At 46.7% G+C, this 15515-nt stretch overlaps 1 protein-coding gene across 1 annotated transcript in view; it reads right to left on the bottom strand.

Annotated features, from left to right (window-relative positions):
- The window catches only part of GALNT16 (polypeptide N-acetylgalactosaminyltransferase 16), a 149935-nt gene that overhangs the window by 45979 nt on the left and 88441 nt on the right, over window positions 1-15515 (bottom strand). The window contains exons 2-3 of the mRNA XM_090033223.1: window positions 10217-10392; window positions 3409-3507 (exon numbers count right to left, since the gene is read on the bottom strand). Of these exons, the coding sequence (XP_089889349.1) occupies window positions 3409-3507; window positions 10217-10392 (275 nt within the window). The remainder of the gene's footprint in view (window positions 1-3408; window positions 3508-10216; window positions 10393-15515) is intronic.

The following is a 15515-nucleotide window of genomic DNA, read 5'->3' as shown; positions in this document are numbered from 1 at the left end:
TCTGCCTAGCAAGCAATAGCTAAACATTGGTATGGCTGTTGTCTGGACTGCAGAGAAACCCAATCTTCAAAATCCCCTCTTATGCTGGTATGAATTAGGATCAACTTTTTGATGGTAGACCATGAAGGCATAACACTAATGGGAGAACTGAGCGGTCTGGCTACCAGCAGTCTGACAACCAGGTATCATTTGTCAGCAACAGCTCCAAGAGGAAGTGCCAATAAGCCAACCGTACAGGGCAGTGTGTACCTGTTTCCTCCTGGGAATACATCGTCAAGAGCAGCAGGGCAGAGCTCAAGGTTTGTTTAGAACAGACAGGTTTTGCCCCTTTCATGCTGTAGGAGGCTAGAGAGTGCTGCATGTGTCTGACCACGGGGATCCTGGTCTGCTTTGGGTATTGGCTACCTGGGGCTCTCGGAAGCCTTATGATCAGCTAATTAATACACCATGGGACCTGAATTGAAACCCACCCCTGCATGTTCCTTTTCCTCTAGCTGCCACCTTCTCCACATTCGGATTGTCACAACTTCTAGCCACCTACCGGTCCCTGCCTCTCTCAGGTTTTTTTTTAAGATGCCTAATTCCATAGTTTCTAGCCATCTAGCCTGGCCTATGATGTAAATCCAGTGCTGTTGCCCTAGCAGCACTGAGACTCCAAACAATTTTCTGAACAATGGTTCTGTAGAACTCATTTTATGGTTCAAATGAAAAGGAAATGAGAGGGAAGAAAGCAAACATGTTATTGCAACACAGATAGGCCTCTGGAAACCAGGTGGCACCAAATTGGGAAGAGTTAGAAAACCAGCTTCCTAGCCATGAGGCCAACTTGGGCACACTTAAAAAAGCCCATTATTTATTCACAAAGTAAACTTCTGCAGACCCCCTTAGGACCTGATGCAAGATGAACCAGTACCAATAAATAATGCATTCCCGCTAGAGGTACCTCTGCTCTACCTTCCAGCTGAGCTATTTTTTCTTTTCATTTAGCTTCCACTTGAGAAACAGGCTTTTCCAAGACCTGGCAGCCCACTTCAGGGACCCTTTGAGTGACTATATGATATGTTAGCAAGGGCGGAAGGCACAGTCTTTGAGAAGCTAAAATTGGAGAGCCTCAGCAGCCTCTCCAGCAAATAAAAGGATTACAGGTGGGGGAAGAGAAAGAAAGGAAATTGTTGGAAATATTTCTCTGCTGTATAAATAGCAGCAGGTGTCCTCAAACTGCCTTCTGTTTGGGGCAGCCCAAACTGTCTATGGCCCCTACCTATTAGTGGATCCAGGAATGGGATAAGAGGAGGGTAGCTTCTGCCCCCAACCTTGGCCATGTCAAGCTTGTGCAGTCACTTCAGGCTCCTACTGAAGAGCCATGCAAGCAGTGAGCTCTGAGATCACCGAATGATTGGGGCAGGGTCTGGCCAGAGCCTTTGCTTTTGTGTGGCTGCAAAGCCCAGAAGATGAATGCTGCTGCTGTTGCCCCTCCTATTCCTCTGCCTTCCCCTTGAATTCAGCAGCAGGGGAAAGGAAGTAGTAGTGGCAATGCTTACTCTCCGGCCTCCCAGCACACCCCATACCAAGAGCTGACATGTGGCACAGCCAAAGACAGGGGGTGACTGCACCACTACACCCTCTCTGGATCTGCCCCTGCCGTTGCTTATTTGTTTATGAGTCAGAGATGAGAAGCCACATACCTTGGTTAACTGGGTTACTGTTGGTTGGCAGGGGCTCTGCACAAGCCCCTTGGTGGGGATTTAACAGGAAGTCAGATGCAAAGGCTGTTCCACAAAGACATGATTACAGGGTATGTTTATGCTGCTTTGGTGATAGTTTCATAGTTTCATAGTTTCACAGTTTCTAGGGTCAGAAGGGACCTGAGCAGATCATCTAGTCCGACCCCCTGCCATGGCAGGAAAGAATACTGGGGTCAAACGACTCCAGCAAGATGTTCATCTAACCTCCTCTTAAACACCCCCAGGGTAGGAGCCTGCACCACTTCTCTTGGAAGCTGGTTCCAGACCCTAGCTGCCCTGACCATGAAGTAGCGCCTTCTGATATCTAATCTAAACCTACCCTCTGCCAGCTTGTGACCGTTATTCCTAGTCACTCCTGGCGGTGCTCAGGGGAACGGTGACTCCCCCAATGCCTGCTGATCCCCCCTGACTAGTTTATAAGAGGCCACAAGATCCCCCCTCAGCCTTCTCTTTTGGAGGCTGAACAGGTTCAGGTCCCTTAGCCTCTCCTCATAGGGCCTGCCCTGTTGTCCCCTGATCATACGAGTGGCCCTCCTCTGGACCCTCTCCATGCTGTCGACATCCCTCTTGAAGTGTGGCGCCCAGAACTGGACGCAGTACTCCAGCTGCAGCCTGACCAGCGCTGCATAGAGGGGGAGGATCACCTCCTTGGACCTGCTCGAGTTGCATCTGTGGATGCATGCCAAGGTGCGGTTGGCCTTCCTAACTGCCTCCCCACACTGCCGGCCCATGTTCATCTTGGAGTCAGTGATGACCCCAAGATCCTTTTCCGCCTCCATGTTGACAAGAGGGAGTTCCCTAACCTGTAGGTATGGTGCCAGTTGTTCCTCCCAATGTTTAGTGTGCCACCAAAAAGCACACCTCACCCACCTCTTCAGGCAGTGAAGCTACCCTGAGGGTGCCCCTCGCTGCTGCCATCAAGTATGCCGGAGACATAACACTTGAGAGCAGTCTACAGTCTCCTCTCTGAGTTTGGTGCATGTGCAGCAGGTGGTGGTGGGCAGGCTGCCCTGTGGAAGCAGTAGAGACAGGCTCTAAATGTATTATTAGACTTAGGAGGTGCCTCTTCACCAGGTTCTGATGCTACCACCTTTCACTCTGAAAAACACTCACAGGTGTACAGTCTGTGCTGCTCTCTGCCCCCATGGAACAGGCTCTGGTTGCCTACTGGTGTTAAGTCATACTAGTGCCCTAGTTAGGACCAGCTACATATTTCAATTGATCACCTTCCAGATCCTTTGCTTCCCTTCCTGAAAACACCTCAAGCAGGCTCTGTCAACCCTGCTGATTCCCTCCCTCTGCTGCCTGAGTGCCCCTTGCTAGTTGCTTCCATGATGTTTCAGGCCCAACCCCAACAGCCTCCTTCCTGCTGTTAATGATCTCTACAAGCCCCCTGTCTACCTATCCTCCTGACACCCTTGACACCCTCAGTTCCTGCATGACCTTTGTAGATACACACAACTGGCCACCCTACCTCCTTCTCTCTTGCTGATTTCTGAGCTTATGGTCAAACCAGAAGCCACCAGCAGGGGATCACAGTTTATGGGACCTGCAGAATGAAAAGTTTCCTCCCCTGACTCATTGCCGAAAGATCTCTCCAATCCCCAGACTAGCACTCCTTCAGACCTAAAGGTTAAAAGCCCCTTCTGCTAAAAGCACCTACCTCTTCACTGTGCGGAGCAGGGTGGAACGAGCCTCGTTGTGAAAGGTGATGATGATGCTGGTTGCCGGCAAGTCTGCATCATAGTGTACTGAGGCACATCTGTAATGTGGGAGAGTAAAGCGAGTTAAACTAGATGCAATGGACAACAGCAGGTTGAGGGAAATGCCTGACATTTCCAAGGAGAAAACAACCAAGTGCAACAGAGCTCTTGCTGCTCCGAACTTCAGCCTCCAGCAGGGAGGGCGAAGAGCTGCTGAGAGCAATGGAGTTAAGAAGCATACTAAAATAAAAGTGCATTAGCAGCTACACAGAAAAAGTGGTCCAAGGCACTAAAGTCTGACTCCACAATACTGGGAGTGAGAGACAACTAATTGTCCAAATAGGGGGCTGAGACCCAAGACTTTTGGACTACATTTCTGGATTTGTCACTGACCTGTAGGTGCCAACAAAAGTGACAATTTTTCACCTGATCTGGCCTCTAAAGGTGCCACAAGTGCAAAACTGCAGAGTACTTTAAAGAGCCTGATCCCACCACAATCTGAACCCTCATACGAGGGTTCAGATGAAGGCAATCCAAAGTGGAGTGCCTTCATTAACTTCTGTCTGCACATGCCAGAAACAGGGCTTAGCTGACACAGCCCAGCACAGCTCCTGGTACTGTGTGCAGAATGGGAGAGGGAGAAGGGAGTAGAGGAAACTTGTTCTGGGGGTTGCCTAGCTGGTGCTGGATGGTGGGGTGGGTGGATTAGAGCCTCCTACCCGCCACCCCAAGGTGGGGGCTCCAAACCACTCCCCCCACACTCCCCAACTCCAGCATGGCTGGGGAAACTCCAGAATGGACCTTCTTCCTCTGCCTTCTCCCCATCCCATCCTGAGACAGAACGGGATCAGGGAGATGCGGGGCAGAACTTGGGGAAGAGGCTGCAGAGATGCAGTCTCTTTTCCTGGATGGGCTCCAAATTGGAGCTCCATCTCTCATCCTCCTGACCCAGCAGCTAACATGGTGGGTCAGGAGGATTGGTCTAACTCATGGCACTTTCTGAGAAGTGCTATGAGTTAGACCTGGAAGCTGCACTTCTGTCTGTGCCTTCTGTGATCTTAATGTGTCATTTAAGGAGTGGACAAATGAGAAATCTACCTCAGGGCAAAAAGAAGGCAAGACTTTAGTGCATGTCAACTGCATGTCACAAGGTAAGAGCATGGCTATGGGGAGTTATCATAGCACAGCTGATACATGGTAAGGCCCTGACCCCTTTCATCTCAAAATAAATCGTCTGCATGTCCATATCCTTAAACTCAATTTTCTCAAGTGTAAAACAAGGATAATGTATACCTGCTACTGAGCAGAGTGGGGAGGTATCATTGATCTGTGTCTATAAAACACTTGGGCTTGTCTATACCACATTAGCAGCAGATCTCATGGAGGATAGGACTAAGCATATACCTCCTCTGCCCTCAAGTTCACTGGAATTTTGAGTGAGGCTGCTCTGATCTTGTTCCCATTGGCTCCTCTCAGACTTGCTGGCAGCCACAAGCTCAAGAAAGGGACAAGGTTAAAGCAGCCTTGCTAGGGAGCTTTCAGCCCTGGGGAATGTCAGCAGACTCAAGTGGGTGGGCAGAGGTGCTGAGTATGTGGGGGGTCTGTAGCATGAACTGAACTAATGTGGCTGATGTTAACATAGAGTGTAATAATAGTGAAACGTAACCATGTTAGTCTTGTCCTGTAAGCAACTTGAAAACTCCATTTTATAGCCTTCTGCTTGACATAAGTGGATGAACTTTGCATAGCCTGTATGTATGAGTGTGTGTAAAAGGGTGAATGGTGAGAGAATGGCATAGAGATGGAAGAAGAAGATTCAACTGTTTATGTAAGCAACAAGGCGCCAAATGTAAGTTACCAACCAGTAACTAACAAACACCTGAAGAATCCCTTTGAAGCTCGAAGGCACAAAGGAGATAACAGAAGAAGAAATTCTGCCAGACAGGCAACAAAACACTCCAAGGCTAAGATAAGCTGAAGACAAAAGAAGAACAACCACAAAAACAGAAGCTGGGTATGGAAAAACCCCAAAGCACTGAAACAGAGGATGCTAATCCCTATTAAAAAAACCACTTTGAAAATGCCAGGTTGGGTGAGTTTCTTTCTCTATTGCTGTTTCATCAGAGCACATCTGTTCACCCCGCTCCAGCTGTTATCTTTAAATCTGCTATCTTCAAATCATCATCATCTACTCAATAAGCCTGCGTTGGCCACCCTGGGCTGATATTGAGCAACTATTGCTGGTAACTATATCTGGTGTATGTGCAGATGAAATGGTTGTTTTGTGTATGTGTATGCCTGTGTGTAATGATGTGTATGATGATTTTTGTGTGTTTGTATGAACGGTGTGCCTGAACCTCTATGTCTAACTCATGTAATCAATAAAGGTAGCACCTTGCCTTATCCCCCTTTATAAAGTATCACTCGTGATTTGAGCAATTGGCAATTTGTGTAACAAGTCAGCAACTTTGGGGCAGGTCGTGGGTAAGGTGTGCTCAGTCCTGTCCTCTTGAAGACCTACCACTGATTCAGTATAGACAGGCCCTTGGAGGCCAGCCTCTGCAGAAGGAAAAGCAGCTACCGTCATTGCATCTGCCCCATGCACAGGGGTTTCTTTTTCAAATAGTAACATCCCTGCTGGCAATGGAAAGTGATTTCTGCCCCCCTCATCCCTGGGAAAATACCAACATCAAGATGATTAGTGAGACTGCAGTGTCACCAAATGGGAGGTTGTTCAAGAAGAAGAATGTGCTTCACTACCAGCCAGAGTGAAAGCACTGAGGAGATGAGTTAGGCTCCTTTAAATGAAAAATGCCCTCTCACCTGACTTGACTAAAATGTCAGATATCCATTTGCGCTTGTACTCAAAGTCAAGAGTTAGCCTGAAGTAAACTTTTGCCAGGGTTCCTTATATCCCCAGTGAGCAAGGGTTGTTAAAAGGGAGAAGGAGTCATTCCCATAACTCTGCCAGTCTATTTTTCTCCTGTGTCTCATCAAGTCTGTTTTGCAGGTAACCATTGAACTCAATGCGCTCTGTCCCAAGATTCCAGTTTGGAGTCTGGATGTGGAATGTGTGGTTACCAATAAACAAAGAGCTGAGACAAGAAAAGAAGTGAGGCTGGAACAACCTAAGTTGGATGAGAGCAGCACTGCTCATTGAAAATCAATAATGCAAGAATCTAAACAGACTCTTTCAATCTGGGAGAAAAGTGTTTATCAAAGCCTTGAGGATCCTTCCCAATGTCCCTCCCTATGAAAACTGTTAGACAGCAATAACCATCTTTCCAAAGGCCAATAGTCCAGAGGAATCTCCATGGAGTGAAATGAAAGCTACTAGGGCTGTGCGAAACTACGGATGCTGATTCAATTCAGAGAAGATTCAGCCCAGTTTGGTGGGTGAATCTCTGAATTGAATCAGGAGACAAATAAAAAGGTCTGAATTGATTTGAAGCTCTCTGAATCAATTTGCAAAGGATTCAGAAAGCTTCTGAGATTTGGGCAGTCCCCACTCACTGCCGCAGGGAGCTGGTCCCAGACTCTGTGCTGCTAAGTAGGGGGCAGGGAAGGGGGGTCTGGAGGAGGGCAGAAGGAACCATAGGGGGACTCCCACCAGGCCCCAGCCCCCCTGAGTATCCTCCAACCCCTGCCCACTCTCCCAGCCCCTCTCATGGCTGCCCCGCCTGGCCCCAGCTCCCGGCTCTTTAAAAAAACCCCGCAAAAGCCCGAACTCACTGGCTCCTGCCAGGCAGGGGAGTGATTCCCACTGCCCTGCACTGCATGGGGGACTCTATCGTGAGTCCCCAGCCTCCCCCTCCCCCCATGGCTCCCCAGCCCAGCTCCAGGCTCTTTAAAAAAAATAAGAAAAAAAAAGCCCCCACTCACCAATTGCTACAGCAGCCATCAGGCCTTCTGGCGACTTGTGACAGAGCTTTCCACATTGCACAGGGCATTGGAAGGCAGAGGAAACTGGCCCCCACCTGGCAGAAGCTGGTGAGTTCGGAGCTTTTTTTTTTTTTTGGAAGAGCTGGGAGCCGGGGTGGGTGGGGCAGCCAATGGGGGGAGGTGGCTGGGAGAGTGGGAAGGGGCCAGGGGGCTCATGGCAGAGCCCCCCATGCAGCACGGGGCAGTTGGGATCCCCCACCCCCCCATCTGGCAGAAACCAGTGAGTGGGAGCTTTTTTTCTTTTTTTAAGGTGCTGGTACACTGGGGCTGGGCAGAGTAGCCATTGACAGGGCTAGAAGAGGGCGGAGGATGGGGCCTGTTCGATTTGGAGGTTCAGCTGATTCAGCAGCAGCCAGATCTCCTAATCAGATCTGGCTGAATCAATTTGGGACAGTGATTCAAATCACTGAATCAAATCACTGTCACCCAAATTGGCCGAATCTGATGCGAATACTAGTTGCTTTGCACAGGCCTAAAAGCTACCCCTTCTTTCCAGGGATGGAGCATACTGCAGCCACAGCATTCCCAGGTACTTCTGGTCTAGTAGCAATAGGCTGCGTTAGTAGCAATAGGCTGCTTTCCCAGAGGCCTTCCTCCTGCATACTAGTGCAACAAGATTTCATAAATTCACCAAGCCAGAGTTCCACCACCTCCCTGAAAGGCTTTCCCCTGCCTCAGTAAAACTGTGACAGACTGCAGCTCACTCCAACAACAAGCATTCGTCTATGAATCCTGGATCCCAGATTCCTGAGAACTTTGGAAGTGATAGATTGGGGCTGATATGTTCCTTCAAACTCCCCCCTCATCTCACATTCCTGAGAAGGTGACTGTGGATTGGCCTATATTGGCCACATGTCCTGGTCAGACTCCAAGCCCCAGGATTGGGGCCTATTATTTTTTGGACAATTGGGGTCACATTTAGACCAATGGTTTTTAGCCTGTGGTCCATGGACCCCTGGGGGTTTACAGACTATGTCTAAGGGGTCCACAAAAGATTACTATGATCAATCAAAAGTATGTGAATACCCACACTTATAATTCGAAGGAATACCCACACTTCCATTCAAAATTTCCAAAGAGGTCCACAAATGAAAAAAGGTTGAAAACCACTGATTTAGACTAAACTTTCAGCAGGAGCTATGAAAAATGATTCATTTCTTCCCATGACTTATCACTGTCATTTTCATTTCAGCACTTATTACCATTGTTTTATGATTATTACTAAACTGTTACTACTTTTTATCAGCCCGTTCAATGCTGTTGTTTTATGACTATTCTAAGCAATGACTATTTTTTCATTATAGCATTTTATTACTATGACAGTGGCATATTACAGCAATTTTCAGGCATAAAAGAAACCTTGATCAAGACAAAGTGGAATACTTCAGACCTGGCAGGAGACATACCACATATATTATCACTCTAAAATAACTCAGGTGGAGCTTTTTAAAGACATTAAGATGGAAAGATGTGGGAAAATGTAGAGATCTGTCTGTTTTCTCTGAAGCCCCCAGATTTCAGCATCACAAAGGAGAAGAAAAAAGGCTTCTGGAAAGGTCAGGCCTTTCTTTGTACTGGGTTGAATAATATTAGTATCTTATGTCCAAGGGATTCCCAAGTGATTGGAAAATAATGGGCCACAGGCACAGCTGTGCCTGAGCTTTGCTTTTGTTTCTGAAGCAAGAAGAGAGGAGCAGATGTCCTTCTGACCCCTGAAGCTTTAAAGCTTCAGTCAGTGGTGGGAATCATGCAGCAGCACAGGTTCAAATATCAGCAGCATATGGTTGACATCAAGCTCTCCATTTTTTTTAATGTGAAATGTGCTGTGCTGTTAGTGTCTAGATGAAAATAGTTGGCAGGAACTGAAACTGAAACAAGATGGTACCATAAGTCTGGCTAAAGGGGGCTGGCACAGGAATCAGGGAGGTGAAGAGTGGCTGACTTGGAGTTTGTGAGCACATCTACACATGCTATTGATGCACATGAATAAACTCCAGGGCTTATTGTTCCCGGGCACTGCATCTGCACATGCACCCAGGAGTGTAGCATACTGAGCTTGATTAGAGAAGCCTTGGCTGGCAGGGGGCACAGGGGGTCAGCCTGCAAGCCCAGGGCTGTTCCCCTTGGCTCAATGTGTTGCAGAGGGGCTGGATAGGGCATGAGGGTGTTTCAGTATGGGGCTAGCCAGCAGGCAGCCCTCACACTGAACCACCCTTGTGCCCCAGCCAGCCATGTCAAGCATCTACACACGCACTGTTGCAGAGTAAATACAAGTACTTGTACTCCTACTGTGGAGTTAATTAATCTACTCTGGCCTAATAGGAGCACACTTGTATTTGTGTGACATATGGTTGCTAATTAGTCAACTGCACAATATATATCTCATGTAGATGTGTCCTGTGTGCAGTAGTTTAACTAGGGGTGGGTAATTTAGAGGGCAGGCAAGAAGGATGGCTTCTCCACCCTGGGAAGTCTGCTCCATAGCAGTAGCAGCCCATGCCATGTCAGCAACCGATGTAGCAGCTTGTGTGCCATAAGACTCTTCAGTACTCTGCACCCTACCCCCACCCCACCCCTCTCCCCATGTCTGCTATTGGACATCTCTGCCCATAGCACACAAGTCCTAGTTACACCTGTCTGTTGGTGTTCATTTGAGACCTCCAACTCTCTGCTGAAGCAACAGAAAGCCAGGTGAGGGGCAGGTCCTTCCAACCGTAAGGACACTACTGCTTACTGACATGGCACATGGCAACATGGGGATGTCACTAGTTACAGGATCCTCAGCACAACAAAGTGGCCTGATTCTAAACAAGGGTGTTGCAGTACCTGTAATGCCTGGTGTCCCGAATGGGCCGATCGCTACTGAGCTTGTCACTTTCCAGCTGGTTGAAAGCATGTTGACGGTAAGGGTCTTCTCCAGCCTTCAGTAGTTTTGAGGACAGGTAAGCCTTTTCATCAAAACCCCTCCGGCTGCTCTTCTCTCCTTGAGGAGCTCTTGTCACCTAGAGCAGAGACAAGACTCAGAGTGTGCTAGAGAGGGGTAGATTGGCTTGTAGGAAGTCATTTCAGACATGCACATGAAGACAGTTCATGTAAAGCCTCTGCAGATTCTGGAAAAAGCCAAAGATTTAAGAGGGGGGGAGAGTCAAATTTCTTTCCACTTCACAGAGAGGCAAAGCTCTAGTTTGGAGAGATCAGGAAAGAGTAAGTGGATTGGGGAACAGGACAGCAAATGAAATTCAGTGTCGACAAGTACAAAGTAATGAACATTAGAGGAAACAAATTGAACTACTCATGTACACTGATGGATTCTAAATTAACTCTGACCTCTCAGGTTAAGTATTTGAATGTCACTGTGGACAGCTCAGTGAAGGTGTGTTCAATATGCAGAGATGGAAAAGATAGCAAGTATATTAGCACATATTAAGGACAAAATAGAAAACACCACAAGTATTATAACACCATCATACAGAGATCACTGACATATTCTCACCTTGAATACTATGCTAAGTTTTGTCAAACAAGTCTCCCAAAGGATGAAGCAGATACAGAAGAGGGTCAGAGATGGGGAACAAAAATTCTTAGAGGACTGAGAAGAAACTAAGCTTCATACTATTTAGCTTGGAGAGGTGAAGAATAAAACAAAAGAGGGACATGGTAAAGTTGTAGACAATGCTGAATGTTATAGTGAAGATCAGTCAGAAAGGGCTATCCAATAAGATTGAAAAGCAACACACTTATCAAAAGGAAATTATTTAACACAATGCCTAATTAACCTGCTACATATAGCTTGATTTTACATTTCTACAAGTGCATACACACTAACAGTCTCTGTTTTTAAACAAATATTTTATAAATTTCATTCTCTCCAGCCAAAATGCTAGTCAATTCTAATATACTTGGGGGGAGCTGGACCTGTCTTTCCACACTCCTGATAGGTCTGCATTCCCACAAGCTATAAGTGATTTTAAGAGCTTAGTAGGATTCAGACAAACATTCATTATTTATATGGTCAGTTTCAATTCCTGGTTTTCAAGCACTAATATGGGGCTGTTAGGGAACGCTCTGTTAGCTGCAAAGAATTTTGAAATTCTTTTCTTATTTTTAAGTTTCCATTCATATTAAGCTTGATGAAACTTATACCCACACAACCAAAAATATGGCTGAAGTTCCAGGCCTCAATGCATTAGACTGTGTCTTGCAGTCAGTCAATGTCTCTAAATTCAAGTCTTGGAAAAGTAACAGCTACTTTAATTCTCTCTCGCTAGAGATATGAGACATTGCAATCGGACTGGCAGTGGCAACAGATCTCCCAGAGCCAATTACTGTAAAAATAAATGGTTACAACTAATTCATCTAGAGATCATGGATCTCGATGTTACTTTTTAAATGTCACGTGTGTATTTATATATAAATACATTTGGAACATTTGCAGCCGAGAGCATTTCTAATCTTCCACCCTCTTGCCAGCATCTTTTCATCCCTTAAGAATCATTAAAAGCCTGGCCACAGATTCTCTGTACTCTCAAAACTTTCAGGGAAATAAATAGGAAATCTGAAATTCCACTGACTTCAGTAGGAACAGGAGTGGATCCAAAATAGTAGCAAACCCACTGGAATAGGAGATCTGGCTTGTGCCTTCACCTAGCATGGTAGTCAGAGGCAGACTTATGAGTGGGCAACATAGGTGACTGCCCAGGGTGCTGTGGTCTGAGGGGTGTCAAACACACACGAGCAACATGTACTCACAGCTCTCCCCTGGCTCTGCCCCAGCCCAGGTGATCCTCAACCCCAGGCAGGAGGAGCAGTGCCCAGCTCAACTAGCCCCCTGCCTCCAGCCACTGCTCAGGAGGAACTGGGCTGGGCATGTGCAGGCAAGGTGACATCTGCTCCAGTCCACTCACCTTGATCTTGAACAGCAGCAGTGGTGCCTCCCCACCCTGCCACTCCACCTCCCTGCTGGATGGCACCCTGTGCCACTGCCTGCCTGTCTCTGCCTGCAGCAGCACTGAAGATTTAAGGCGAGGGGGTGTGGAAAGGGCACAAAAATACAAATTTGCCCAAGGCACCATTTTCCTTAAGGATGGCCCAGACAGTGGTGTTCGATTTTTTTGGCACATGGACTGGATGAGTGAGGCACAGTCAGTCCATGGGCCATACATGGCACAGGGCCTTGCAACAGGTCAAATACCATACATGAGGTCCAGGCACAGACCACCCCGGTGAGCTGGCCTGATCTGGCCAAGGAACCATGTCATCCAGCCCATGGGTCTCTCCACACAATCCAAAAATTTAGCACTGGGGGACAGTGGCAGTGTTAGTGGCTGAGGGGCTCCCAAGCCTTTTCTCATCTTTCACAAGAGCTTCTTCAAGATCGAGGCTGTGTTAATATGCATCCCGAAAACCTATCTCCCAGGAAGCCCTACTGGGAGACCGGTTTACTCAGCAATTGAAGACATTCCAAAACATGAGGATCTTTATAAGCCTGAACACCTTCATAAGCCTGATCACAATGCAGCTCCCAACAGTATTACCACAATGAGAACAAAGCACCTTTCAAACATCCTTCCTGGAATTCTGATGCTTCACTAAGACGTGTTGCCATGTTCATCATCTCTGAATTCAAAAGATATGCAAAGCTGGAGCCAGGATCTGCATGGATTCAAATGATGAGAGAAATACCTATCATGAGAGGAGGGTTTAGCAATAATCTACTACTCAGGGGATGGATAAGATAGCCTACTAGAACTTAGTGGGGGCCAAATGGCTTGAGAGTCTTTTTACTTGTTCTCTATCAATGCTAAAGGTGGCTTCTGCAGAGATTAAGGGTAAGAAGCCATACCCCGCTCTTTTGCTGCTCCTCTCTCAGAACTCTGGAAGTACCTTGTGGGAATATCAGCTGTTCAGGTTGTTTTAAGGTCCTACTGTCCTCCCTTCCCTCACAAGTTAATTACTCCCTTCAAAACAGCCTAAGGAGAGCTGCTGAATTCAACCAACCAGCAATTTTTACTCATCCATCAGGGAAGCCAGTACAAATACATTTAAGAGTTAGGAATATTGATACTGATGTTTACAATATGTAGCAAGTACAGTTAAGTGAAAATTATGTAATCGTTATTCACCCAAATGACCCATCCTGGGCACAAATCTGAAACTCTTAACAGCATTTGTGGGAACAGAAATGGACTAGTTCCTTTCAACTTGTGCTGGGCAGATTATTCTCATCAAGAGACAAAAGGAATGTGCTACACAACAGCAGGAGTAAAGATGAACAGGTGTTGGAAAGCCGAGTGTCTAGACGAGGGATTAGCAAAGTCATTTTTACATAAACTAAGACCTGCCCCCAAAACTGCCCAAACCATCAACTGAATTCAAATACTAACATTTTGCAAGATTAGAAAAAGCACATAATATTCCCTTTATCATTCAATATTTCTCCTTGTTACATGGATGTTCTTCATGCCAGTTCCAGTCATCACTGGAAGTGCCATGGAGGAAAGGTCATGAACAGCTGGAAATCTGGAACCTCTACTTTTCCAGTGACATATAGATATAGAATCATAAAAAATTAGGGTTGGAAGGGATCTCAGGAGGTCATTTAGCGCAATCTCCTGCTCAAAGCAGGACTATTCTCAACAAGATCATTCCAGCCAGGGTTTTGTCGATCTGGGCCTTAAAAACCTCCAAGGATGGAGATTCCACCACCTCTCTAGGTAACCCATTCCAGAGTTTCACCACCCTTCTAGCATGACAGTTTTTCCTAACATCCAGCCTGAACCTCCCTTGCTGCAACTTGAGACCATTGCTCCTTGTTCTGTCATCTGCTACCACTGAGAAGAGTCTAGCTCCATACGTTTGTAGGATTGGAAGTTGGTAATGAAACACATTTCAGATACATACCACTGAGTACCATCTTACATCACCACATCTAAAGACATGTGTTCCTACCTGATATTAGGGGCCAGCCTCTAAAAAACAGTGATTGAGAATTCAAAATACACTTTTTTGCAATAATAACAATGATGGTCCATCAAACCAGGTTCCTGGCAGACCTCCCAGACATGAGGCTTGATTAATTAAGGTGAGTAAAGCACACCCCCAGCTGATAGTCATGCTAAGGTTTTCAAGCAGTGTTTTCTATGTGGTAGGAGGGGTGCTTGGCAATCCTTGCCCACCCTCTTTGTAGACATTTGTACAAGCTTGTTAGGACCACAGGGGTTCAAACCTAGAGTAACTTAGCTGGCAGGCAGAGGCTAAGTCCTCAGCACCATCAGGTAGCTGGTCATATACCAGCCCCAGCTCAGCCTGGTCTCTCTCATGAGGACACTGATGCAGGTGAACAGAGGAATCTATAGGAACTCCAAGATCCTGACAGAGGGACTTGTCCCAACAACATCGCTCATGTGTGTACTGCTTAGACTTTTGCCTTGCTCCTGCCTGACCCCAGCCTTGCCATGGTCCCTGTCCACTTTGTTTGGATCTTCCAGCTCTGATCTACCTTCTGCCCTGACCATGGCACTGCCTCAGCCCTTGGCCTGATGACTCAGACTGCAAGATACCTGGTGTGACCCCAGCTTGCCTACAGTAATTCACTGTCTATGGCTCATTTGATCCTGACAAAGCTAACAAATGAAAAAGTTTGTTTTCCTTTTTTTTTTTAAGCTCATTGTCATGGTTGCAGCAGGTGTGCTGAATCAGAGAACATAACATGGATTTGCTGTGTGTCTGCCCCAATCAACATGCTTTGGCCAGAAGAAAAGGACTATTCTTCTCCCACAAATGAACGTGCAAGCACATACACACACAACCTCACACAAACACACAACCACATACAAAGCCAAAAATAATTGCCCTGCCAAACCTCTCCCTCTCTGTGACTTCCCCCCTCCCATCTATTTGTTTTATTAAATGAGTTCTCAGACTACAGGAATTGCCAGTTTCACTTAAACTGATGCTGCTATGGTGACCAAGAGGCCAACCAGCCATGGGCCCCCCACTAGCAGTTTCTTGAGAACAGTTGTCAACATGGTGCAGCAGGAACAGGATCAGAGAATGTCTGTGAAGGCTGGTAGCTCTTTAAACCCTCATTGTTTTTTTGCAATACCAGCTTGCCACAAAAGAGTGG

The sequence above is a fragment of the Crocodylus siamensis genome, chromosome 2 (genome assembly GCF_052110815.1).
Source record: "Crocodylus siamensis isolate JL-2025a chromosome 2, ASM5211081v1, whole genome shotgun sequence".
Classification (NCBI taxonomy): domain Eukaryota; kingdom Metazoa; phylum Chordata; order Crocodylia; family Crocodylidae; genus Crocodylus; species Crocodylus siamensis.
This window is presented reverse-complemented; position numbering and strand designations above follow the sequence as displayed.